The sequence below is a fragment of the Talpa europaea genome (assembly GCF_964194135.1).
Source record: "Talpa europaea genome assembly, chromosome: 10".
Lineage (NCBI taxonomy): Eukaryota > Metazoa > Chordata > Mammalia > Eulipotyphla > Talpidae > Talpa > Talpa europaea.
In genome coordinates this window covers 22,080,745-22,107,725 of record NC_140077.1, presented here as the reverse complement: position 1 = coordinate 22,107,725, position 26,981 = coordinate 22,080,745, and the positions used below count along the sequence as shown (strand labels likewise).

The 26,981-nt window shown below is 52.2% G+C and overlaps 1 protein-coding gene across 1 annotated transcript; it reads right to left on the bottom strand.

Moving 5' to 3' along the window:
- Positions 1 to 583: 583 nt before the first annotated feature.
- On the bottom strand, positions 584 to 25,778 carry PYROXD2 (pyridine nucleotide-disulphide oxidoreductase domain 2; the record flags this gene model as incomplete). Its single annotated transcript, XM_084245914.1, has 16 exons — positions 584 to 654; positions 1,408 to 1,528; positions 3,148 to 3,254; positions 3,980 to 4,134; positions 6,237 to 6,393; positions 6,647 to 6,719; positions 7,627 to 7,761; positions 8,152 to 8,293; positions 10,436 to 10,533; positions 10,634 to 10,695; positions 11,880 to 12,033; positions 13,851 to 14,006; positions 19,790 to 19,863; positions 19,947 to 20,040; positions 22,367 to 22,386; positions 25,652 to 25,778. The coding sequence occupies 16 exons, from the start codon at positions 25,776 to 25,778 to the stop codon at positions 584 to 586; spliced, it is 1,746 nt and encodes a 581-aa protein (XP_084102040.1).
- Between the last annotated feature and the right edge of the window lie 1,203 nt (positions 25,779 to 26,981).

Sequence of the window (26,981 nt, the reverse complement as noted above, 5' to 3'; positions counted from 1 at the left end):
CTCCACCCCCACCCCAGGTCAAAGCCAAAGACACTGGGAACTCCAAATCCCATCCCCACCAAAGGGAAGGTGGCTGGGACCTGAGGGTGGGGTTAAGCAGCCAGGTGGATACAAAAGGCAGACACGTGGGCTTTGGGGGCTCTCTCTCTCCATTTTGGGCTCTCCGCCAGCTGACAGCGTCCGGTCAGCTCTGGGAGTGACTTTGGGTTTCCAGGTCGTCGGATCGGGTAGGACGCATTAAAGACTTTATTTCCCTATTTTCTCCCTGAGTTGTATATTTTCCTTATTTCTTTTTCTCTTGTAAATAAACCTTTTATTAACCCTTTTGCGTGTCTGTAGTAGAGTATTCATAAGTCCCTTTAAAGCGCGCGGGTGAGGACCCACAGCCAGGAACCCGTTTAATATCGGGGTTGCTCTATAACAAAACCAGTTCATGAAATTGTGGGTGCAAGTTTGATGAGTATAAATGTCACTTGTATTTAGTGTAAAATGAAGCTTGAGTGGCGTTGGCCGCTTTGCCACATCCAGAGAAGCTGTCCAGGGGAGACTTCAAAGTCTTCTTCCTGGGGCAGCTGGTTCAGAGTCACATGCCCTTGAGGTCCCCGAAGGCCACGTGGGCTGCATTGCGTCCAGCCGCTCCCATGACACCTCCTCCTGGAAGGGAATCACTCTGAACCGAAGGTTTCCTCAAGTGCCTCTCCCTGGCCTTTCTGCACCTGGCTAGGGAGCGGGCAGGGCCTGGGCTTGGGGAAGAGCCAGGGGCTAAACAGAAGGGGGATGCCTGAAGGGTGGTGCCAGGGTCTGGGTTCTCCTCCATGCTGCCTGCAGCAGGGCTCTGGGGAGGGGCCCAGGGGCCCAGTCCAGCAAGTGCCCCTTCTAGGTCTGAGGGGCCATGTGCTAGACAGTGAGACTCTCAAAACTGAAGTACAAGGCTAAGGGTGTGAGGGGGAAGATGTGGAATACGGACCCTTTCAGGGAGGAAAAGGCCCCCAGAGCTCAGTGTGGCTAGGAAACAGGGGCCTGGTAGGGTCCATCAGACTTGGGGTAGGTGCAGGGAAGAATTTCAAAACTGAAAAATTGTACCGATTCTTGAAGGTCTACAAGATGGGTGGGGCATTTAGGGACATGGGTGTCTCACAACCTAAAATAGGAATTTGGAGAGTGGGCACAGGCCTCAGACCACAAGAGGAGGCGGTGGGCACTAACCTAAGGTGTGGCCAGCCTGGGGGAAGCCTCGAGCCTGTTGTACGCGGAGAACTCCGAGTAAGGGGCTGGCTTGTTCTCCTGGGAGTTCCATGCCCCCTAGCCCCTTCCCTCACTGCGTCTCCTCTTCACTGTCTCTGTAAGCCTCTGACCTCCTGCCAGCCCTCGCAGCCCATGCAGGGAGTGGGACCCAGGGTCACTCACCAGGATGGGCCCCGCTTCCGCAGAGATACAGGCCCTGGAGCGGGCAGCGGTAGCTGGAGTGCAGGGGCACGGGGCGGGCGAAGTAGAGCTGGCTCAGGGACATGGCTCCATGGAATATGTTCTGCAGAGGCAGGGCCGTGGCCGTTAGCATGGGAGTGTCATGGTCTTTATTGCCTGCCCGGCTTTCTTCCCCACCCCTCTTCTCCAAGGAAGGTTCTTCTCCTTCCAGCATATTTTCTTGGGTTGTTAAGATGCAAAAAAGAATAGGCCCTCATCCTAAAGCTGGGGGCGAAATTTCCCGGAGGCATTTATTAAGCAGAAAGAAAGGTTAGGAGCAATGCAGTATGCGAACAAACTGAATGGGAAAGACAGCGGAGACTGCAGAGGTTTTGCTATGGACCAAGAATCCCCCTTGCTCTGCAAATAGAAGAAATTGATTTTTTTTGTAGCTGGTACATGCTTCTGCTGGAACATGGTTCTTTGGTCCAAGCTCCAGCAGGATCACAGAGATGGCCTGCCAGGGAGAATGGCCGGAGCTGGGTTTGGCTGCACTGGCTTTGCATGAAGGGAGGCGTGGCACAAGGGAATATTGTTACTGTGAGGTCTGAACAGGAAGACCAGCACCTACTGGCCATCGCCAGGGGGATGTCCTTCTCCCTGCCCCTTCCATGAGTGGCAAAGTGAGCTCATCCTCTTCCTCAAGTCTGCTCCCCACTCTGCTCTCCTCTGCCCAGCCCCAGGGGATAACACTTCCCCTCCCTGGCCTCCAGCAAGATCCTTCACATCCCTGAGCCTGAGGTCTGCATGCACAAAGGAGGACAGACTTCTCCACTCTGCCTGCCCCCGCCATCCACACACAGCATTCCTCGCCCTGCCTGCCGCCTGGCCCACTTTGCTCTGCATCTGGACCAGTGATGTTCAGTAAAAATATAATGTGAGCCACCTATGTATGTTGTTTTAGGTTTTCTAGTGGCCTCATTGAAAATTAAAGAGAAACAGTGAAATTAATGTCACTCATATATATTGTCCCAGTTTTCTGAGGTGTAATTGACATATAACATTGTATTAGTTTCCGGAGTGCAACCTCTGGACCACTAGCAGATGTGTCTGTTGTGAAATGACCGCATCCATCACCTCGAGTAGTTGGTCTTTTTCTTGCGATGAGAAATTTTAAGGTCAACTCTCTTAACATTCAAATATGTGATGCAGTAGTGCCAGGTATAATAATATGTTAACCCAATAGATCAAAAAATTATATTATAACACGAATCAATATAAAAAGTATTGATGAGACATTTCACACCTTTTTCCCGCCCTGCATCTGTGCTGCCTGGTATGTATTTTACCCTCAATCCCATCCCACCCTACCAGCCAGGCAGAGGCCCTCAACACCTGTGCAGGCCCTTGGCTACTGTCTGGGGCCCAGCTGGAGCCCCTCCTCCAGCCTCAGTGAGAGCTTCACACATCCAAGTCTGAGGACAACCACCTTTAGAGAGGAGCGCCCTCTGGAGAAGGTCAGGTGGCGGCGGCTGAGCTGGACGCCCCTTCGGCAGGGCCGCATCCTGGTGGGCTCGGCAGGTGCTGTCTTTCTTGTTTGTATCTCCCCCAGGCCCTAGGCCTGACCACTTCCCTGTCCCCAATCAAGGCTGGGTGTGGAGGGACAAGAAGAGCCAAGAGGGCACACTAGGGGAGGGGGCATAGGGAGGAAAATGTAATGAGGGCCTCCAGGTTGATACTCACCCCACCCGGGAGCCCAAAGATTCTCTCCAGATCAGGTGGTGTGAGGACGTCTCTGCCCACCACAGAACCCTTGAAGCCAGGGGCGTAGGCCTCGATGCAGTCAAACACTGGGTGCCGAGCAGCAGGGAAATGGGATGGTATCAGGAGAAAGAAGAGGCATCAGAGCTGTGCAACTTGGCTCATTTATTAAAACTCATTAAACTCTATACCTTTAAAATGGGTTATTTTATCATATGTAAATTACATCTCAATAAGCAAAAATCAAAAACAGTACACGAGCAAGTAGCTAAGTGAGCACAAAGACCATGGATCTCAGCCTCTTCTCCCTGAGTCTTTCCCACCTCCTTACCTAAACACAAAGTTCCTTGTCTCTCCCCACATAGGCAAAGTTTTGTTCACCTCATTGCTTTGCTCAAATTGCTTCTGTAGATTGGAATGCTCTTTGCTGCCCGGTCAACTCTTATTCATCCTTCAGAACCCAGTTCAAAATGTCCCTTCCTTCTGCAAGCTCTGCTCGTCTCTCTGGCTCAAGGCTCTCTCCTTTGGTGCACACACTATGTTGCACTATAAGACTGGATTCCTTATTAGGGTCCCCCACTGGACCACGAGCAACTTGAGGGCAGGAACTGTGTGATTTTACTTTCTTAGCCCACTGCCTGAGCCCTGCAGGCAGTCACTGTGTTGACCTGGGTTTCCTTGTGTACTCCTCACCCCTTGGGACAGGACCTGTGGGTGTTGATTCTGAATGGGAGGGTCAGCAGGAAAAGAATCCAGTCAGGCTGCAGGGCCAGCCCGTTACTCTGGAGACAGGACAGTCTCTCTTGTTCTTTACCTTTGTCTGCATAAGCATTTCTCTCCTGCTCGTCCCAGATCTTTCCTCCAGCCAGCAAGTAGGGAGTGTACTGAGTGAAGAGAGAGATGACGTGGCAGCCGGGGGGAGCCAGGGTGGGGTCCAGCGCGGAAGGGATGCAGAGCTCAATCATAGGTCTGAGACACAAGGGTGGGGTGAGAGCTTCAGGGTGGAAGAGCAGCCGCTGCCTGAGGGAAGGGGCTGGGGCGCCTCTATGGGGTGACTGGGGACCAAGTTACTGGGTGAGATGACACCCCAGCAGGACCAAAGCACTCTGAAGAACCATGGTGGTTGCTCCCCTGCATGGGCTCGTGGGCCACTGAGAGTGTAAAGCACCCCGCGGAGCTCCCAGTCCACCCTCAAGCAGCCATGGCTCCAGGCCCACAGGCCCCCAGGGTCTCTGGGCCTACCCACCCCTGTGAATGCAGGGCCTGTGCTGACCTTCCACCACACACCCTGTCCTCTGATCAGGGGCTCCAGGCTCCAGACAGACAACATGCATGAGGGGAGAGACCAGGTTTAAGACAGCAGGTTCTCAGGAAACTGGATTTTAACCAAACTTCCCCCTGTCTGACAAACTTGTCCCAAGCAGGTCAAGCAAAAGAGAGTAGCTGGGGCTGCCTGACACCCAACAGAATAACGTGCTAGTTCCTGCCCCTCCCCACCTATAACACCTCTTCTACGTGGAACACATTTTCCCTCTGCTGTCCAGATCTGACCATCCTTCAAAGCCACATACCCTGCCCCTTTTCCCCACATCCCTCACTTAGAACTTTTCCTCTGAACTTCAGTGCCCACAGGCATCTTGATGGTAATTTGTCCAAACCCAAACTGAAAGCCTAGCATCCCCTAAAACCTGCTCCTCCGTATGCACACATTTTTCTTCTCTTCAATAAAGGGAAACACCCTCTTCCTGAGGCTCATTTTTGTTGTTGTTCATACCCCATTTCTAGCCCATCAGCACATCTTGTCAGTTTTATCTTCAAACACCCAACACCAGGACCCCTTACCACTTCTGCTGCCCCTACCCTGGTGCAAGCCCCTCCTATTCCCTGGGACTCTGCAATAGTAACCAATTACTACTACAAGGGTGCCCTAACCTTCTCCACACAGTGGCCAGAGTGGTCCTTCTAAGGCCTAAGTCAGGCCCTGCATAAATTTTCGTGAAGTAAAAGCAGAATTCATCAGCAAGGCCCCAGGGCATCTAGCAGCTCTCGGATCCTCCTCCTACCACTCCCTCCAGGTTCTCGTTCACCAGTCACTCTGGATCCCCTTAGCCTCCAACACAGCAGCACACTGCTGCCCTAGGGCCTTTGTACCTGACTTTCTATCTGACTGTTCTTCCTCAGACATCCACAAGACCTGTATTCTTGCTTCCTCAGGTCTCTCTCAAATGTCATGTTATCAGATAGGACTTCCTGACCTCCTTAAAAGGACTAGCAAACCCTCCCCAACCTGCTTCTCCCCACACCATCAGGCATGTTTTTTTATCGTCTTATCTCCCACCAGAGAAGGTCACAGTGGGCCAGAGGATGTGTTAATTCTGCTGCTGTTTAGTCGCTGGACCCTTGACTTAAGTCTGGCATGAGTAGGGGCCCCAAGGCATGCTGCTTCACTTCAGGGTATAAATAGTTGTGTGTCTGTCCAATGATAAACTTTGTATCCTGTATTATGTCCCTGCTGGGCCCTAATTCCCCCAACCTGCTTCTAAAACAGAGCCTGGCACGGAGTAGATTCTCAGCAAGTCTTAGTGGGTAAGCGCCAGTGTGGGAAGACACTATTCCTGTGATGTCCTGCCTGCCCCAGGTGGATGGAGTTACAGCTGCTGACGTGGGAAGTTTTGTATGAATGTGGTTGATTGGTGATAAGTAAGGATATGGGAATATGGAACGGGGTGGGTGGGGTGGAGTGGGCTGGGGGAATCCAGTGAGTGCGAGCACCGTGAAGGTTGCTGAATCACAGAAGCTTCTTTTCTCTCCTAGAAAGCATTTTTTCCAGTTCTTACCAAATTCCAATGCTGTTTTGATCTCTGCCAACCTTTGCCTCTCCGCTCCCTGGCCAAACGTGTCCTACTTTTCCCCTTACCTGGCCCCCAGAGTTCAGTTCCTATCCTTAGAACTTACCTGTGGATTTAGGCAGGCCCCCAGCTACTGTGAATGTTTAACGCCAGCAGGAAGAGGCCATCCCGGGGCTCTGGAAGTCCCCTGACCCTGGCCCTCGTGTGACAATATCCACCTACCTGCGGGAGGGCAGGCCGTCCATGGCATCCTCAAAGGCCTCGTGGAGAAGGAGGGTGTCCTCGCAGTTCAGGTGGATGGAGCACTGGTGATGGGGCAGCGGCTGGCCGCTGGGAGCATTGGGGGCTGCCAGGAAGCTGGGCAGCCGGTCAACAGCCACTGAGGAGCCAAAAAGGAGAGTCAGGGCATAAAGGCCTGGGTCCTCAGCACCTCGGGAACCCCCTTTCCTAGTCTTCTCCCTGCTTGTCCAAGTGGTGGACCGGGAAGAAAAGGTTTGAAAACTCATTTCACCTTCACTGGGGGGCAGGCTAGAGGTCGGAAAATAGAGATGATGACAGAGGTCTCCAGACCTGGAGATTTCGTCCTCAGAGACTGTCACAAGAGACAGCTCCGAGTCTGGGATGCCTCTTACCATTGATCTTGGTTACAGGTGACGAGGTATCCAGTTGGGAGATTCTCCCCACGAACTCCTCAGGAAGCCACTCCTAGAAGAAGTTTCCAGAAAAGGTCTGGGTATCCCCAGGCCTCCAGGGGGCTGCCTTCTTCCTTTGCTTAGACTGGTCCCTCAACCTCTATCTCCAGAAATCCTCGCTGCCTTTCAGAGCTCAGCCAAACCACCTCCTCTGTGCAGCCCTCTGGGACCTCCTGCTCGGTGCACTCCTTCCTCTGAGCCCCAGCGGGAACCATATGATAAACAGCCCAAACAGCTCTTGCTTTGGGTGTGTCCAGCAATCTGCAGGCTTCTTTTTTCCTTTGCTCTGTAAGCTCTTTGAGGTCTTGATTATCTCCCAATTGACTTAATAAAATGATTCTGAATTAATATTTGTTGAGTTTTATTAGTGAGATCACTTAGAAAAAGTGATACTTTTGACCCAAGAACAGCCTCACGAATGGTTGGGAGCTTCTGCTCATAGGTGTATTATCTTATCGTTGGGGGACAGAGAAGTCATGATCAATTGCAAAAGTTGCTCCAGATCCTTCCCACTCTCCCCCCATATACATGCCCCTTTGTAACATCCTTATTTGACTCTGGGTTTGGCCCAAGTTAGCAAGTAGCATGCAAACAGAAGCCTGGAAACGTGACTGAGTTTGCTCACTTTTGCCCTCTGCCAGATGCTAAGAACATGCCTGGAAGATGGTGCTGGAGGACAGAAGACCACGGAGCAGAGCTGAGTTGCCCTGGTCATGTGGGTGGAACCGTCCTGAACTAGCTCAGCCAGTCAGACACAGCTAAGGCCGGCAGGCCCCATTAGTGGAGAGAAAGACTGGCTTTCTGCATCTACACAGACTTGCATCCCCCACCTGATCTAGTCCTGGCTGTCTCAATCCCCCTACTTGCCACGCCCTGACCTGACAGACACCTTACCTCCCTCCTCAGGCCTCGGGCCTCACCTGTGGGGCCAGCTTCAGGAAGGTGATCTGTGGCGACGCATTGGACAGCACCACTTTGCTCCTCACCTCCATGCCATCCTGTAGCACCACTCCTTGGACACGCCCTCCACTGTCCACCTGTACCTTGGCCACAGTCTGGAGCCCAACGGAAAGAGGTTTCAGAAACCACCAGAAAGGAAACCCAAGTTGGGGATTTCTCACTGTCTGCATGCCCCTCAGGCACTCACAGCTTCCTCATCCAACCCGGCCTGCCCAGCTCCCCGCTCCCTGTGACACCTTAGCCCACCCCCTCCAGCGCGAAGCCTCAGCCAGAGTGTGGGTCAGTGGCCGTGAACTCAAAGACGGGCAGCAACAGCACTGTGACCTGGCCAGAAGCTGCTCAGCCACTAACCAGCCACAGAACATTCACCCTTGATTCCAGCCCTACCTGGTTCCTCAGTAAACCAAGGGACCTTCTGAATCCCAGACTTGGTTCTATCCTGGGGTCGCTGCCAACAACTAGGGTGGGAGTAAGGGGCCACTCACCTTTTCAGTGAAGATACTTGCTCCGTGTGCAGTGGCTGAACTGGCGATGGCATTGGAGAGGGCACCCATGCCACCTTCGACGTAGCCCCAGGCCCCGTGCACTCCCTCCAGGCCCCCCATCACATGATGTAGCAGCACATACCTGAGGACAGACCAGCAGAATCAGGGATGGGGGAGGGGTAATCTCTGCTGAGTTCTCAGTGCAAATCTCCCTTCAATTTTGTACCTTTAGCCTCTCCCCGCCCCCATCAGCCCTTCCCCACCGACCTGGAAATGAACTGGAAAGGGCAAGAGCCTTTTGCCTCCCATGTGACGTGCTGGCACAGCACAGAGGTGTCTGTGTGCAGACCTTTAGTGCCAGAAACACTGTGGTTTTGCCCAAACCTGCCGCTCCAGCGCTCTCCTGAGCTCCCACTGGATGGCCACCTAGTCGCAGGTATCCCAGTTGGATGTTTCATTCCGGCAGCCATCTTAAACCCAGGCTCTTCCCCAGCCCCCAACCAGCTGCTCTCTCAAAATTCCCCATCTCGGCAAAGGCACCTTCAGTTTTGAACAGGAACATGGTTACACCCTACTTGCCCCTCACCACCTGCATCCAGTCAAGAGCTATCAACTCTGCCTCCCGAGACATACCCAGGGCCCTGCTCCCTGCTGCCTCTTCCCCGGGCCAGGCCACTCCCTTCTCTTCCTTAAACTGCTGCAGTGGTTTCCTCTATTTCTCACCTGCAGACCTCTCCTCCACAACCTGGAGGCTGATGTCAAAGCTCAGCTCTGCTCCCCCGCCTGCTTCTCTCCTTGAAGTGTCAGTGGTTCATCGCTGCTTGGAGAGGTGAGTCTCCAAAAGCAGCCCCAGCACTCCTGCTGCTGACCGGCCTCCCCCCTCACCGGCTCCCCCTCACACTCCATACTCCTCCCAAACTCCTTTAGGCCCTTGAATGGACCATGTGTTGCTTAGAACCCAGCTTTTGCGCATGCTGCCTAGAAGCCCTTCCTTCCTCATCTTCTGTTTAGCTGATTCCTTCCATGCTGGAGTCTCAGATGGAGGGGGTCTTCCTCACGGCTCCTCTGATCGAGACCACATCATTTCCCTGCTTTGTTCCCCTGTGAAAACACTCACAGGACTCCATTATCATTACCTGCTCTGTGACTACCTCTCCCATGAGGATTCAGCTACTCCCCAGCACCTAGTATCTCCCCAGCACCTAGCAAAGGCAAGTACTCCGTCATCAATATTTATTGAAGGAATTAATGAAGAAACAAATTATTTAAAGGCACATTTCACAACAGAGCAAGAGACCCACAGAGACGAGGATAAGAAGCTCCAGCTGGAAGATCCAAATTGGCTGGTGGCTCACACAGCTTGGCTAAGGGGTGGCAACTGCTGCCAACCCCCTTTATCATGGCCCCAGGGACTTGGGGCTTGGCTCACTGTGGGTGGAGAAACCACTTCCAAGGGGTGCTCTGTCCCTTGAGAGAAAAGCCACATTGACAGCTTCTAGCTGCATCTTCTGGTGTCCTGGAAATGGCCCAAAGCTTGGCAGCATCCTCGAGCCCAACACACACACACACACACACACACACACACACACACACACACACACACACACGCCTCCATTCCTGCTCCTCTTACAAGGGCTCATTAAGTCAGACCACGACCGCAGGCTCCGCTGTGTGTGACTGCCCCCTGTTGGATCGGGCCGGCAGCGCAGCCCGCGCGCACACAAAGGGAAGGCATCTGGCCCACCTGTGAAGGTGTCTGGGCCAGTACCTGTCCTGCAGCCCAGGGAGGGCGGAGGGGCGGGCAGAGGGAGTGGCGTGGGTGCCCCAGGAGGGGAAGAGATGGGAGGAGAAGTGAGAGAGAAGAGCGGAAGGAAGATGCTCATGTTGAGATGTCACAATGGGAGGGGGGAGAGAGGCTTCTCTCACTGAAGCTGAAGGGAGAAAAATGAAGGCTAGAAAGGAGGGGGGAAGAACACCAAGGAGGAGGGAGAGGTGGAGGGAGGAAAGGAAGGAGGAGAGAGGAATGGAGGAATGGAGGGGGGCGGTTTGGGGGATCAAACAACTTGCCTGGAGATTAGCGCTGCCACTTACTAACTCCTGACTCTGAGCAAGGGACGCCTTCTCTCCAGGGTTGCTCTGGTTGCTGACCGAGTTGTGTTTGGGGCACTTGGCCTGGAGCCCGGCACACTGGGTCAGCTCAGAGAGTGACAGCAGTAACCAGTTCCTAACAGCTCCTGTTGGGAACTCGCCCCACGCCGGCAGCCCCGCGTCTGCCTTCACTCACCCGCTGCCCGGAGTGTGGGGGCTGGTCATGGCTCCAATCACTGCGTCTGTGGCCAGCGTGGCTTTTAGAGGTTCAGACTCGAACCACTGATCCAGCACCTGGGACGGCAAAACGGCAGAGAGAAGGGCTTAGGAGCCTTGGGAGGGAGGGAGGGCCCCCCACTGTGTGGTCCTGCCTGAAGCTGGAGGGGTCTCTCACCCTGGTGATTGGAGCCGTGAGGACCTGGTAATACTGGGGCAGCTGGCCCCCTAGGATGCGGCCTAAAAGAGAAGATTCATAAAACATAAACACAAACTGAGACAGGCAATAAGGAAACACCTTGACCTATAATGTCTCTGCGCTTATTTCTTGATCTGTAAAACAGTCATTTCATGCCCCGAAGAGCTATTGTGGGCATTAAATGAAATATATAAAGCATTGAAAGTTCAGAGGCATTCAGTACATTTTGGCTTGTAGCATGATGTCTGGGAAAACTTGTACAGTATTCCTTCCTTTGAACTCTGAAGACCTGTACCCCAGGAAGGTGCCGGCTTGACAAACCCATCCCTCTGATACTGTTTCACACCATCGCAGAGAGAAACTGGGTACGAAGGTTTCGAAGGCAGCGATCAGCTCCACCAGTTATCGCCCCAGCACCTAACTTGGTGTCCAGCACATCACAGTTGCTCGATACATGCTTACTGCATGAATGTTTATTGTCAGCTTGTTGCTCGAAGGCCCTGCTCTGGTGATCTGGGAGGCAATGTCGACTTTGGGCATCTGTGATAAATCTTCTTCACCCTTCCCCCGTACCCACATTCCCAGGCACCTCTGTATTACCTCCTGCTGTAGCGAGCCACCTGCCCTGCACCTTGACTGTGGGCTCATCCATGGGAGTTGCTTGGCCACTGGGCTCTTCACAGATGTGAGGTGCACACTGTGGCACTTGCCCTCTGTGCATCTGCTGCTGATGTCAGAAGGCCATGCCAGGACCAGCTGGCGCTTCAGAAGAGGATGAGCAGCCCAGAGCAGAGCTGCCCCTGCCGATGTGCCCCAGCACATGCCTGGGACCAGAGTCCAGCACATGCCTGGGACCAGAGTCCAGCTGAGCCGGGGAGTCACGTGAGAAATAAATGTTTATTTTTATGTCATGACGCAGCCCCCTGTCACCCGCGGTGGTAGCCAGCACCATGGATTGATACCCCTCTTTCCAGCTTCATGCCTTTTCCTGTGGTCACCCTTAAAAAATGAACAACTTGCCCATAAACCTTGGCCTCAGACTCTATTTTTAAGGCACACCAGGCTAAGACCTACTTAATAAATAAAGTGCACCAGGCAGCCCCTTATGGATAGATGGCAGTTGGCGGGCTGCCCTGGAGACTCAGGCTTATGTCCAGTCATGGAGAACAAGGGCTGCGTTCCACAAAGGTCATTCATCAACCCTGACGCCGCACTTTGGACTTACCTGCCTGCAACAGGGGCTTGAGGGTGGAGAGCGACTTGAGCCTCTGCACCAAGGATCCCTGCTGAAAGGCTGCCGTGTCCACAGGGGGAGCATCCAGCAGAGGGTCAATGGCTAGTGCCAAGCGATTCATGAACTCCTCGTATTTGGGAAAGGCCTGGAACAGAGCCCCGAGTCAAGGCCCCATTGCCTGAATCGCACCAGGCATTGCACCCACACTCTGTTCTCCATGCTACCCCCAAATAAGCTGCTGAACCTCCCAGCAGAGGCTTGGTGGTACCTCAGCCTTCATGCCTACCGTGGCCATGTTGAGTTACTCTCACTCCTAGAGCTCTGTGCTGCTTTAATGCTAAAAGATCAGAGATCCTGGGGGTCAAGAGAGTCACGGGTGGTGGCAGGGACAAGGGTAATGCCAGCCAGGACCACATATTAGCCACAGAGAATGGGCAAGAATCCTGGGATGTGGGCTCTGTGACAAACCCTGAAGCCATTTGAAAGTCCTTCCTCTCATCCTGTCTTTCTATACATGACTGGTAGAAGCAAGCTCTCTTGTGCTATGTTTCCACATGTAGACTGTTCTTTCCAGGCGTGCACAGCTCCCACGTCCTCTCTCATAAGCAGAAATAGGAGGCTGCACCTCTTCACTCCACAAATTCCACAACTGAATCCATTTTGATGTCCTGGTTACCACGCCCACCTTCACTGGGGCGACAGGAACAGGGACAGGGACAGATGGCCACACATGAGGCCCTTTTTGCTTCTCTGCCCAGAATTGTTAAGTGGGATCATCTAGACTCATGGGTATACACATGGGGTTTTAATAAGGTGACCAAAGCAAAGTTCTGGGTGGAAGGACATTTGAGAAATCGCTATGAAAATGAAGCTAAACAGCTTTCTCCACAGCAGGCCTTTAAGATGACAATGCACAAAGAAAACACCAGAATTTGGGCCCCTTTCTTAGCACCACACAATCAAAAGCAACACACAGGGATTGTATTAACCCAGGTTCTTCTTATAAAAATATCCCCATCCAGATCTGAGTTGATGCTATACCTTTAGCTTGATACCCAAAAGACCTGTCAAAGGATCTTTGTATATCTGCAAAATCGATCACAGCAGGCCCATTACATAAGTCAGTGACTCTTCAACACAAAGGAAACTCAACAAATTCCTTATAATGCAATCCCACTTCATGCCAACAGAACCTTCCTTGTCTGGGGCTGCAAGGGAATTGGTGACAAATTGAAAGCATATTTATTACAACTCTCTTGTCCTAAATTCCTGATTGTCTCTGGTCCGATATTTCTTTTTTTGTTTGTTTGTTTTTGGTTTTCTTTGCTTTAATGTTGATAACCGATTGGAATTCAGTCTAAAAACTGGAGAGATGGAAGGCACTTGCAGTAGAAGCACATACCGGTAGATTCCCTTTAGAAATTCAGCAGGTCACCTAGCACAGGACACACAGGTTTGAGGGTCTCCTATGTCCACAGTCTTAGTCATTGTCCATTTCTGGCTCTTTGCAGTGCCCAACATCAAAAGCCAGGAGAGGGCCTCCCTGGTGGCACAGGTGGTCAAGCGCTGCACTGTGTAGCTGTCCACAGACTCTACAGCGTGGGTTCCATCCTGGCCAGCCGGCAAGAATCCCACATGGCGAAGCAGGACTCTCCTGTCTCGCCCGCTGCTCCCCTCAGCAATGTATTTCGTCAGTCTGCCTGTTCTGTTCTCTGCTCTGTCTCTGGTGAATCCTCTCACCCTCCCGCACATCTGGCCTGTACCCCAGTTCTTTTATAAAAATAAATAAATAAATCTTTAAAAAAAAAAAAGGCAGCAGAGACTGGTTACCTTCTAGGGCAGGAGGGGTGGTCTGGCCAAACCCCCATGGTCTTTGGACACTGTGTTCTAGGACAATTCCAACAAGAGTCCCCTCCAGGCTGGAGAGAGAAGAGGATATCAGTGGCTGGTTGCATCCCCTACCTGGGCATCCTTCTGTGAGAACTGGGCGATCTGCTTCTGGTTTTCTGCCATATTTGTACCCAGGAGAAGGGACCTGGGCACCTTGCTTGCTGGGCCTTCTTCCAGCATGGGGGTGAAGGAGTAGGGGTTTCGAAGATGAAGCCGCAGCCCATGTTTCTGCAAAACACAATTAGCACAGGTCTTATTTGAAGGGATCCATGGCTTTGACCATTGACCTTTCTCTGATTGTGTTTTTGACTGTTTAGGTACCTGCATGTAGGTTCCCAAAGCATGGGGTCCTGGTTCCTACTTTTTAAGCATTTAAAAAGCCCTTGGGACTCCCCTGGTGGTGCAGAGGTTGAGTGCTGGGCTGCGAAGTTGCCTGCAGTATCTGCAGCACCTGTTCGATTCCCGGCCACTGGCGAGGGTCCCACATGGCGCGACAGATCTCTCCTGTCTTGCTCACTGCTCCCCTCAGCAGTGTATTTCGTCAGTCTACCTGTTCTGTTCCCCGCTCTGGCTCTGGTGAATTCTCTCACCCTCCCAGTGATGGGGGGTGTACCCAGTGCTTGGGTAAATAAATAAATCTTTTTTAAAAAAAAAAAAAAGCTCTCTTGCCCAGCCACCCTATGAGAGACCACACTACACCACACCACACCAAGCCACACCACACTACCTGTGCCAGGAGTGTGCTAAGATTGACAACGATGACCTCACAACAACTCTGTAAGTGTATCATCCTCATTGTGCAAATACAACAGCAGAATTTCAGAGAAGTGACATCATTTGTCTGAAGTCACATTGGGAGGTGGATCTGGATTTTAAAAACCACATCTCTGTGACTCCAAAGCCCCGGGCTCTCAGCACTAGACTGTATCTTCCCCACTTTAGAAATAATTAAAATTTAGAAAGACACAATAGAGCAATGGTTATGTGAAAATCCATACTTACAAGGTAGATAAATTATTCACATCAAAAAGTTTTATTTACTTTGCAGACTCATTTACTCTGGGGTCATTTTAAATGAAGTTTCCCCTGATGCATTTAAAATATGAATTGATTTACAAATATTTGATTAGCACACAGAACTTTCTAAGAGCACACCTACCTCCTCAAAGGAGGTGCAACAGGGTGGTCCCCAGGAAAGGGGGAGGTTCCCTGCCCCACCCAAGGGAGGGTGGAGCTGAGTAGGAAGAGGAGAAGCTGCACAGAAGAGACTGAGGAAGGAAGCAGGATGGAGCCAGGAGACCTGGAAGAGGCGCATGGAGCCTAGAGACACGTGAAGAAACTGTGCTTGTCTTTTGGTCGTGGCCTGGGTGACACAGATGTGGGTGAGACCCGTGGGGAGGTGACAATGGCAGCTTTTATCTTGATGTTGATTTTGCTCTTTTCCTTCCCGACTTGTCTGGTTGTTTGTGACCCTTTTCTGTGGGTCCCCACTGGAAGATGCTTTAGACTTGTGGCAGGCTTTGGGGCCTTGCTCTGGGCCAATCCCATATGGATGGACTTTTACCCACGAGGAGACGGGTAACTTTGGGTGCTTGATTTAGAAACTAGATTCTTTGCCGTTCCTGTATTGTTTCCTAATTGTATTAAAGTTCCTTCCCATTAAAGTCTCATATGTTTTGTGTTGATGTGGCGGATGGCAGAACCCATTTAGAATAGGCAGGTTTGCGGGGCTTGGGCTGCCCCTCTCCCTGTCCTATAACAGAGGTACAGATGAACAAAATATATCTGTGAACTTTCACAAAGAAGACTTACTCTTTCCACTAGAGGTTTCTTTTTCCTAAACCACTTTATTGAGGTATGATTGACATTAAAAAGCTGTATGTATTTAATGTATACAACTTGATATCTGGACTTATAGAAATTTCTTTTCCCAGATACTTGGCCTGCTCCCTCACCTCTTTGAGGGCTGGCTCAATGTCAAGCTTATTAGCAAATCCCCCCTGCTCACTCCACAGTCTCTACCCCTCATTCTGCTTTATGTGTTTCAAAGCACTAACACAACCTGCCTTGCTGTTTTCTTCCTTCTTCCCCAGGTAGAGGTAAGCTCTCTGAGGTCAGGGGTATTGTCCCATGCTCAGAGCTGTGTCCCCAGCATCTAGACCCAGTGTAATCAATTCGTCTTCTGTGAACTGAATGAAGGAATGCTTCATCACAGACAGGTACACAGGCATGAGATCTAAGAGCAGAAATTTTAAGAAACACGAGGAAACCAGAAAAGAGCTTTCCAATAATTACAGCTGAATTTCCCTAAACTGGAGTCTTTCCAGATGGCAGGACCACCACCAGCTGAGTGTTTTGTGGAGGTGAATCCAAACACTGGTGGGGGCAGGGGCTGAGGGACCTCCAGGGTCCTGTCTAACACTAGGATGGAGAACTTTGTTTCTAAGTTAGAGGAATTTCCAGCTTGGTTTCTCTTAATACAGTGAAATCTATTCCTCCTTTTCCCTCACTGTGGCATCTGACCCACCACAAGTCTCACCAGCTCTGCCTCCAGGCATTGACCACTTCCCTCCATCCCCAATGCCCCTCAGCCTGATCCGCCATCTTGTGGAGCCGCCATCTTGTGAACCCCTCATGGACACCCTATAGCCATGGCTGGCTCCGCAATAATCCACACCCTCCCTCGGGTGGAATGACGTTTTATAAAATTGTGAATCCCATCACTCCATTGGCTGATTAAGCACCTCTACTGGCTGCCCACTGCGCTTGGGTAGAATGTAGTCTCGTCCTCATGCAGGCAGGTTTGTGGGGTCTGGGGTGCCCCTCTCCCTGCCCTGTAACAGTCACAGCCCGCAAGGCCCTGTCTCACTGGCCCCTGCCCCAGTCGCACACCATCCACTGCCTGTCCTTCATCTGCTCAGCCACACTGGTTTTCCTTTTGCCTTGGGTCTGTCCACCTCCACTTCCCTCTGACCAAAACACTCTGTTGGTTCTCTCTGCTGCTACTTCTTAGCACTTGAATGTCAGCTTACATGTCACTCTGCAGGGAGGCTTCTGGTCATAAGTCCAGGCTGTATCGTACTGCGCATTCCTTTCTCCAGGTAACACTCTGCCTCAAGTTCCGTTACTAAGATCAGAGGCCTTGTCTTCCCGGCTCACCCGCGTTGCTTAGGGCCTTTCCCTGGCCCACAGGTGCTTTCATTATTGGATGAACACATCAATACCCACCTCCCCCCAAAGGGACCAGCAGAAACCCCAGAGTGGTTTCAAGTATAACTGATGGAACACAAATACGATTTTTTACGATTCCAAGATAATCTTTTACAAAGTGAGCTTTTGCCTTTCTTGATTTACTTATGTGGTGTCAGAATAAGAAGAGGAATTAAATCACCATTAGATGATATCCATTAGCATTTGCATATTATGCAGCTGTCCTCTATAAACAGAAACAAAACCTTCTAATATACCCATGAGATTTCTCGGTATGTGCATGCATCCTGGGGGGAAATTGTTAGGAAGAGACAAGGTGTATCAGAGATGTGGAGGTCTTAAGGGGTGTCATTGTCAAAGCTGTAGCCTGGGGGCCTCCTGTTTCAGAATAGTCATGTCCAGCCCCACTGGCTCAGATCATTGATCAAGAAACCTCAAGCAATCTCCAGTTTGCCTCCAGTTTTCCAGGTCATTGTTGTGGACCTGACAGTTTGAGAGCCCTGCCTTTCAGAGATTTCTAGGAGAAAAGCAGGAGCAAATGAATACAGTTCAGACCCAGAAGGTTCTTGGGGGGAAGGGAGTAAAAGGGGTTGCCCCTTGAATGAGGTCAAGGCTGGTCTAGGGAGAGCTGGAGAGGCAGCTGCTGGCTGATAAGGGATAAAAATGCACCCCTTCCCCTCAGGGCAAAAGCATTGCCCTCCCAGCCTGGATTCCATGGCTAATGTGGGGCCATTATAAAGTCAAACTTAGGATAGGATCTGGGTGGATAGAACAGGGAAGTCCTCCAATCCAGAGCTCACACTGACAGCTGTGAGAACTGAGGCCCAGAACACAGGTCTGAGTGATGGGCCAAGGTAGTGGAGTGGACAAATGGCTCAAGAGTGGCAAAAGGGCACCAAAGTCAGCTGCACATGCCAGTTGAGGGCTCGGTCTGACTGGGTTCGGGGCTGGAGTGGCACAGCCTGGCAGGCAGTAGCCCAACCACAGGTCTGTGAGCCGCCTGCTCCTCTCAACTGCCGCATGGGAGCGATGATGCTCCCTGCAGTGACCAGGCCCTGAGCACGCCCTGCACTGTGATGAGCAGACAGTCACTACCACAACAGGATGGGAGGTAGGCATCACCCCACGTTATAGGTGAGGAAGATGAGGCACCTGGAGGCCAAATCATACAGCTGAAAAATGGCAAAGCAGGGTTTAAAACTGGCCAGTCAATTCCAGACACTGTCATCTCAGGCTGGAGCTGCAGAGTTCACGCCTGTGACCCTGTCCATTGCAAAGGGATAGAGGTGCTGAGGTGGCACATTCTGCCTGGCTCAAGAACAAGGAGGAAGAGGCTGCTAGCTAGACCTGGTTCAAATTCTCTGTCATTTCTTGGCGAGTGAATTTACCCTCCCTCAAGATCGGTTTCCTCATCATAAATGGGAGACACTAAGAGGTAAAAATCAATTGAACATTAAGACTTATAGTCCAAGATGGGAGACACTGGTGAAATCGGTGCTCATTTTTATTGTTTTGGAAACAGATGATCCCTAAAAGTTTATTGGCCCTACTGTGATGCCTTCCAGGTGGTCACTGTCCCCAGAAGGGGTTAGCTCTGTGCACCAGGCAGCAGGACTGTCTCCTCCAGGCTACATAATCCTGTTAATGTAGTCCAGAGTCAGAGGCCAAGTCTTATACTCAATCCACTTGGGAATTTCTAGTTAGAGGAACCCTGTGATAACGCCATTTTCAAATAAATGATTTTTTTTTAATAAAGAGAATAATCATGAGAGAATTTCTATTCTGTGATTCTTAGTTTTCACATTACATTTTTTCCAAAGAAGGAGCACCCTTCCTGCTGCCCCCTCCCACTCTCTGCACCATGTCTGCTACTGTGCAAACACCTCCAGCTCCCATCTGGTGTGGGCTGAAGACCGCAGACCCTTTCCCAGGCCTTGGTTAGAGTTCATCCAGTCCTACCTGGTGCTTTCTCCTTCTCTTTGTCCCTCAGGGGCTTTTTCATTATCTAATTCAGGGAATTCGCTATACAAATCAGAGCAGCCAAGAGCTGTGAACAGTGGTTGAACATCTTATTGATTTCAAACTTTCCACTTAGAGCAAAGTGAGTGCTAAGGTGCAGGCAGCTTCTCATAAGATGCCACAGAGGACCCTCTTCTTTGAGTGCTGGGTGACAGAGGCACCAAGCTGGCGGCTGCTAAGTCGGCTCTGAATTTCTTAAAGGCAGCAAGGGGTGAAAGGAACCGGCTAGGTGGGGGTGGGGTGGGGGGCGCAAAGTCCGGCCAGCCTGTGGACTGCGGGAGACTGATTAAGAGAAGTTGGCAATGGCAGACCCCAGTCCTTAGGTCCCTCAAACAGCCCCAGATTCAGGGGAGGTGAAAGTCCCTGGGGTCCAGCTTCTACCTCCAAGCTGCTCAGATGGTACCAGGATCCAAAGTTTAATGAGGTCAGAGATCAGGTGCAGGTTCTGAGGTAGCTTTGCAAACTCTGAGGCCCTGGGCGCAGGCAGGATTCTACAAGGAAAGTCTCGGGGCAGGGCACCAGCCATGGCTGTGTGTAGGAAGGAGGGCCTGAGGTAGACAAAGCTCAGGCTTTGTCAGGCTTTAAAGAAATTTCCCAAGTTTTCAGACACTGGGTAGGTGGGCTAGACAAAATTCTGTGGAAAATGCCAAGGAGATCGTGTAGGATGGACAAATCCTCCGAAGGAGGCAGAGCTCAGGGGTCTTCACTCCTGGGTGGGAAGAAGAAACTCCCCCCACCACACCCACACCTTCAGGGCAGGCTGGAGCGGGAAGAGGACCTACCTTCAGCTCTAGGTCAGTGTAAATCTGTGGCCTCAGCAGGCTAAGGAGGTAGGACGCTCGGGAGAACTTAAACCCTGAAACAGAGTCAGACAAAGACAGTCACCATTGGTCACCAGTGGTCCCCCCTCCCCACCCCACACCACCTCTTGGGGCTCACCTGAGATGATCTCCTCAGTGACAGCAGCACCCCCTACTACGTGGCGTCTCTCAAAGACTGCTGTGTTCACCCCCAGTTTCTGAAGGTAGGCTGCCTGCGGGGCACACCGGGCCCACCCTCTCAGGGACCTGGCTACAGGGCCTGCGTGGCCCCTGGCTCCTGCCCCTGGGGATTCCCTTGTAAATTCCCACTCTCCCACAGGCTTTCCAAGATCCTACAAGAAGCTCCTGCTCCTCCACTTCCTGGGTGAAGCTGATCTGCCCTCTCGAGTTGGGGGGCCACCCTCGCCCCTCGGGGGCACCAGAGGTAGCACAGTGAACTTGTTCTGTAAGTGCTAAGCCAGACTGTCTGCTTCCAATCCCCTTATTCTCTTTCTGCAGGTGCAGCCCAGCTCATCTGGTCTCAGTTTCCCCATGAGCGAAAACGGGACTGATGAAAATAATAACCACTGCATCTAATAATATCCACCCATGAAAATAATAACCACCAGGTACACTGAGGTGTACCTGGCACCTCGGACACACTCAGCAAATGAAGATATGATCACAGCACAGCTTTATTTGGGAAGCTCTAATTAATGTTTCTCTAGTACCTAGAGGGAAATCAATAAGTGTTGGTTGAATCACATTGGTCCTGAGTCTACAGACCTAAAATGTGGGCCTGCCTTCCCCCACCACCACGGTGATGGCAGGGATGGGTAGGTCTGAGGTCAGGCATTTAAGTTCACTTGGCAACAGCCGCCTGCCAGACATGTGAGTGCATCATTTCATCTGACCCAGCTACACCCCTAGAGGTAGGCATGTGATTCCCCCCACCTCACAGGTGAGGAAATTGGGGCTCAGTGAGGTGAATAGCTTGTCTCAGATTCAAGAAACTGATGAGTAGAAAAGTTGTTGGAATTGAACAGATGGCTGGACGTAGGGTCAGGATTCCTGACACATCCTCACGGGGAAGGAAAGAGGCCAGTCTGGCACTAGAAAGCCGGCCCGGCCCTCAGAGGTGTCGCTCTCTCAGGACCACAGCCTCTCAGGACCATAGCCTCACAGAGCCACCTCACCAGGGTGATCTGACCATGAGAAACTGAGACAGGGCAAGTCCCTTCACAGCTTTGTCTTTGCAAAACAGACCAGGGTCTCTTGCCACCTTCGCCCACACTGCCTGCCCCCCACCCCAAATACCAAATGGCCACAGTGAGCAGCTGCTGCTTCTTCACCAAGAGCTGCTCTCCTCAGCCTGGGCTCCCAGCCCTGGACCTAGGTCTATCAACGTGCCAGGTCACAGGGTTACCCCCACTTTCTGACAGCATCTAATTTAAAACAACCCCCTACTTTCTTAGCTCCTCCCCATATCATCCAGCTAAAGTATGAGTGACTCGTAGAGTAGCTTCCTCCTGACACCCTCTTACTGAGACACCCCATCCTGGTTCCCCAGGGCGCTGCCTTGGGTCACCAACCAGCTAGATTAACCGCAGGGGGCCCTGGGTCTTTGACCGAAGGGCATCTGTGCCAGGTGTCCTTGCCAGCCTCCCCAGCCAGAAACCACCATACCCAAGGGCGCCCTCTGCGTCAAGGCTTTGTGTGCCAGGCCTTAGAGCACCCGAGCCGCCTCCCTTAGGACAAGTCTGCGTGTTCCTCTTCTTCCCATGACCCAGAGGCCCTACCAGTGACTCTCCTGACCTGCACAGATAAAAAGTAGCAGAGCTGGGAGATGAACCCATGTTTATATTAATGTAAAATTAAAGTTTAAATTACTGATCGACCGAGTTACACGTAAAATGTTCTAGTAAAACTGCTCTGTCCAGGCGGTGAGAAGTTTCACACAATCTTGCGCTCCCTTCACGGCTAGGCCTGCCTGTGTTGACATCACAGAGCTGATGCTCCTTCAGGAAGACAACCGTGTTTGTCCTGAGGCCTCAACAGCCTCCCCCACCCCCCCCCCCCAAACCCCCGGCACAGGCTTTGGCTTCCTAGAGTACCGGACTCAGGTTTGAGAAGCATCGCCTTGGTGTAGTCCCGGGCCTGGCTCATTTTGGGACCTAGAAGCCTACTGTGTTGGGGGCAGAGCCCTGGCTCCCTGCTGACCAGGTTCCTCCCCATTCTCAGGACTGTGTGCTCCATGCGGGGTGCTCTGGGCTGGCACATGATCTAGCCGGCGTGCACAGAGCTCTCCACTAGAGGACCCCCTAGTCTGGAGTCAGAGGGCCCTGCCCAGCCCCAGATCCTCAGGCTTTGTCAGTCCCACTCTTCCTCGCCTTTCCATTACCCCTTTCGAAAGCTCCTTGAGTCTCTCAAGGTTATGAGGGAAATCCACAAGCATTTGGGGGGGGGGCTGACAACCTCCTTAACTGCTGCTCCTTAACACCCTGCAGTTGCAGAGAGCCGCCGGCCAGGAACCCGGAGAAGGGGGGGGCACATACTCACAGCCACCAGCCCGTTGTGTCCTGCAGCGAGACAGGGAGGGGGAGGAAAGCAGCACTGGTCAGCGGCAGACAGACGCATTCCTTGAGGAGCACGGTCACCCACCCCTGACCCCGTGCCCACAAAGGCCCAGGAGAGGCAGCCGGGACTTAGGGGAAGACTCCCTTGCCCCCGCCGACACCTGGGTGTTGGGAGAGCAACTAGCTGCATAAAACACCCGGTCTGTGGGAAATCAGAAAACTCTAGTTCTTGCACCGGCTTGGAGAAAAGTCTTGTCACCCTGGCCTGGCCAGTGGCTCCTTGGTGGAGTGAGGGGCAGGGAGGCACTCAGGGCCAGTAGACGAGTAATGTCCCACAAAGCCTGGCCTCCAGGCTTCTGTCACTTGGCCATGTGAGGGTGATGTTGGAGGGAGGATGGGGGTGTGGGGCTGGGGGGACCTGGTCTGCTGATGCCAGGGCCCTGTCCAGCATGGAATCACGGGAGCCCCGGTGAGTTCTGGTCACGTGCACAGTTGCTGTCATCTGTGACTTGTGTTGCCCAAGCGCAGGCCACAGTAGTGCCCCAGGAGGCGTTATTCACAGGGGTTTGTCTTTGTGACATCCCAGTGTTCCCCAAATAAAACAGGTATAGCTGAAAACAAAGTGCGCAGTGCTCCAAGCACACTAGAGTGATGAGTGATGAGGAGTGTTTCAGAGGTGCCAGCTGAACAGGCACATTTATTTCTTGTACATTTCATTTCTTTCCAAAAATCTTAAGAGGACAGCCCTTGAGTAAGGAGCCCTGAACTTGGCTTGAGACCCCATGGTCCACGCCTGACCCCCTCCCCTCTTCTCCAGGAGCTGGTGCTGCTCCAGCTTTGAGAAGCTTCAGGAGCGCCCGGGGAACTGCAGAGCCCACCCCACCGCAGGGTCTGCTCAGCAGGCTGGGGAGCGGGAACCTGGAGTGGGATTTCTGAGGCAAGTGGGGGCCCCCTCTCTCCTCACTCGAAGGAGAAGGTGCGGTTGCTGGTGGAGAATCCTTGTTAAGCAAACACCCTGGCAGATTTCGGGGCGGGCTGCTGGCCTTTCCTGAGTCACTTGGCATATGTTTCTCCTTGGTGAGAGAAGGTCACTCTGAGTCTCCAAAGGTGTCAGTAGATGACTGTGTTCTCCGAGTCCAGCTCGAAGGCCATGTTAACTCAGATGAAATGCTCAGCCATTCCCTTGACAAACACCCATAAAGAGGAGAGCAGCAGTGACCCGCGTGACGGATCTGTTCACGGCTGAGCTGACTTTGTTTTACATTTTCCACACAGAGACTCCCAGAATTTTAGAGGTCATTGAGCCAGCTTCTCATCCATTAAAGGAATCTCCAAAATGGAGTTTTTCAAACCTCTTTGATCACAAGCCACAGGAAGCAAATCCACATTTTTACACCGTGACCTGGCATCCGCCCCACAGAAACAGGTTTCATGAACCAATGTGAAATCTCATCATGTGATAAGCAGATGATGAGCTATGTGGAATTTTAAAATGCTGGCTGGCAGGCTATTTTTGTGTATTTTTGAAATTTTTCCTAAGAAAGTTCTAAAAATAGGCTGGATGGGACTCACGGATTGCAACCTGTGGTTTGAAAAAGTCTGCTCTCAAATACATACAACAGATTAAGAGGCAGAGACCATCCCGGCTCCAGCTGGCTGCTGCTGTTTGCCAAGGCAGGCCCTCACAGTCATTTCAGTCACCTTGAGCCTCAAGCTTCTTCATATGTAAAACAGCAAGGATGCCAGGCCCTTGCAGTGTGGAAGGGAAAATAACCAACAATATGTGGAAAGCACCTGACTCTGGGGTGATTTGCAATAAATGGTAGCTGTTTGTCTTTTAATTAGTACTGGTCATAAATCTTGGAAAGCTAACAAAGGCTTCCAGGCAGTCACCATATGTAAACCTACAAACACACAAACAGACCTCAAATGACAAATGTCAAGGACCCGACTGGCCAGGACCCTCTTCCTTCATGCTCCCTCTGCCCCTGCCCTGATTGGGCCTCCCCTTTGCTCTTCTGAAACTGCAAGGCCGAGTCCAGGGAGCCTCAGGCAGCATCTTGCAGGGGACCGTTGAGAGAAGCTGCTCTGAGTTCTCTGTGTGGGCTGCAGCTGCCCCATGGGGTCCACCGGGAGTGTGGGTTAGAGGTGCTGACTTCTGGGAGTCAAGTCAACCCTCAGAACCCTAGTTTCTCCGTGCAGGGCGCAGGACCTCTCAGGGCCATCTTCAAGGTGGCTGCCAGCTGCTCATGTGACCTGTCGTACTCTTTAAGTGAAAAAAGTAACTGTCCCTTGGGAACTGTCCGCATTTACTAGTTGCAATCACAGTTGGCTACTGAGTTTGGTGAAAATCACAGAAACTCAGGAAGAATCAACTGGCTGCCTGGAATTTAGGGCATTGAATAGTGTGTGCTACATGCTTAATTTCAGCATTTATAATAAACTGAAGTATGTCAGTGTGTGCACACTTTTCCCAGGAGAGGTGACATTAAACATTTACGGACACACATAAATGTGTCCGTAAAAGATGAAGAAATGCCCACATGGGCAAGCAACTTTAAAGCTGTACTATGAGCACATTCTTCTTCTGGGCCGGTCACTCTCTCTGCATAAACTCAGTTGGAAATAATGTCAAAAGCTGCATTTTGGATCCTTGGTGACTGTCATCGGGCCCCAAGGAAGGTGCCCTGGGCCTGACCTCACAGCCTCAGCCCAGTGGACTCGGGCACGCTGAAGCTGGGGCCAACAGAGCATAGCAGGATCCCCGTAGCAGATCCCCCAGGGGTGCCAGGCAAGGGGGCGTCACCCTCTGCAGACACATGGTGGGATCTCTGGAACTGGTTTGTTTTCTCTGACTCCCCTTTATGAAATGATTTGGTTCCTCTGGAGATGGGTGACCTTAGTGGTGAGGTGATGGCAACCAGAAATTGGGGCACTTGGGGGGCTGGACTTCTGACCTTACCTACCATTCGCTGTCCAGGAACATAGCAGCAGCTAGCTGATTTCTGCAGGAGATACATGGAAGCCCCTGAGCTTACCTGGACCTCCCTGGTCATTCCAGATGAGAAGACCATAGCTCAGAGAGGGCAAGCATCTGCCTCAGGCCACACAGCAAGTTGAAAGTACAGTCAGCCCCCGAACCCTGGTGCCAGCTGGCACACTGGTGGGCTCTCCAGCACAGCCCCTGCTCTCGCTCCAGCATAGCCCCTGCTCTCACGCCAGCACATGCTGGGTCTGGCTGCCCTCTGTCTGGCTCAGCCCGCTTTACCTGCTCCTATCACCACCGCGTCGTACTCTGGTTTCAGGTGGCTCCTGGCTTCCGAATGAGTGCTCCTCCAAGCTGGGCAGGGGGAGGCTGCTAAGGCCCTGCTGAGTCCTCTGATACTTGCAGCCATTTCTTCCCAGTAGCAGACCAGGGATTTCCTTGTAATCAGCTTTTTGTGCAGTCTCAGGCCGGAGGGAGGAGAAGTGGGGAGGCAGGAAAAGAGGAGGAGCTGAGCCTGCTGCCCTGTGTACTTGGCCCTGGGCCAAGACTTCGCAGAGGACAGAGAGCAGTTGGAGGCAGAGTCCATGGAGGCACACACAGGGCAGTCTCCCCATGCCCGGCAGGACCCTGCCACCTCCAGGCCTCAGGAGAGAAACCCCTGGGCTGGTGATTCTCTAGGGCTCCCACACGGCAGGCACTGTGCTGACCAGTGGGGTACCCTCACATGTAAACTTCCACTTTAGAGGCAGGAGCACTGAGCCTGGGAGAAGGGGGTTATGACTGAGTGCTCTAGAAAAGGCAGGAAGAGGCTTGGCAGGCCATCCCGTGTTAAAGAACTAAATGTTGGCTTGTGCTGGGGTGGAAGTGGCAAGCAGGAGAGAGACTGGGGTCAGACTCTGCTGGGGCTCCCGTCCCTGGCAGGATGGTGAATGCTCTCACCCAGAGCAGGAGCCCGCTGGCCACAGGACTTTGCTAGAAGCTTAGCATTGCCACATCCAGGGCATCAGCAAAACTGCTGGGAGGGCCACATCTGTCACCAAGGCCCCAGAGGTGCAAGTTTTCTCCCAAATACTTACATGCCACCCACTTAATATAGGCTGCAACAGAAGCTTGAGGGGCTTGGGGGCAAGGTTCCCTGCCCGCAGTTCTTGGAGTTCACCTCATTCCTCTGAAGACCAGGACAGTTCTCTTCCGTCTTCTGGCTCCTTTCCCATTTCCCAAGAATTTGCAAGGATTAAAGATCACATCTGTAAATATCTTCTGCTAAAGCACCTTCTTACAGTCTTTGGCCTGTCTGGAATGAGGTGCCCCTTTGTTCTTTGCCCATAGGCTAGCAGATGCTTCCGGTGTAGGGAAAAAACCCTAGGACCTGGGGGTTCCAGTACTGCTGGAACATGCCAGCATTAGGGAAGCAGCTATCAGAAGTGTGCCACAGAACTGGGGGGCAGGGGGACCGAGCAGATGCTGAAGAGGGTCTCCTCCTACTCTGGACTCTGACACCGCTACACCCGCCATGGCACATTTATACCCAGTGGGAGTCACTGCTAAAATCTGGTTCAAGATGTTCACCCGGGTGTTTTTTATCATCCAGAAGTAGATCTTGGTTAAACTA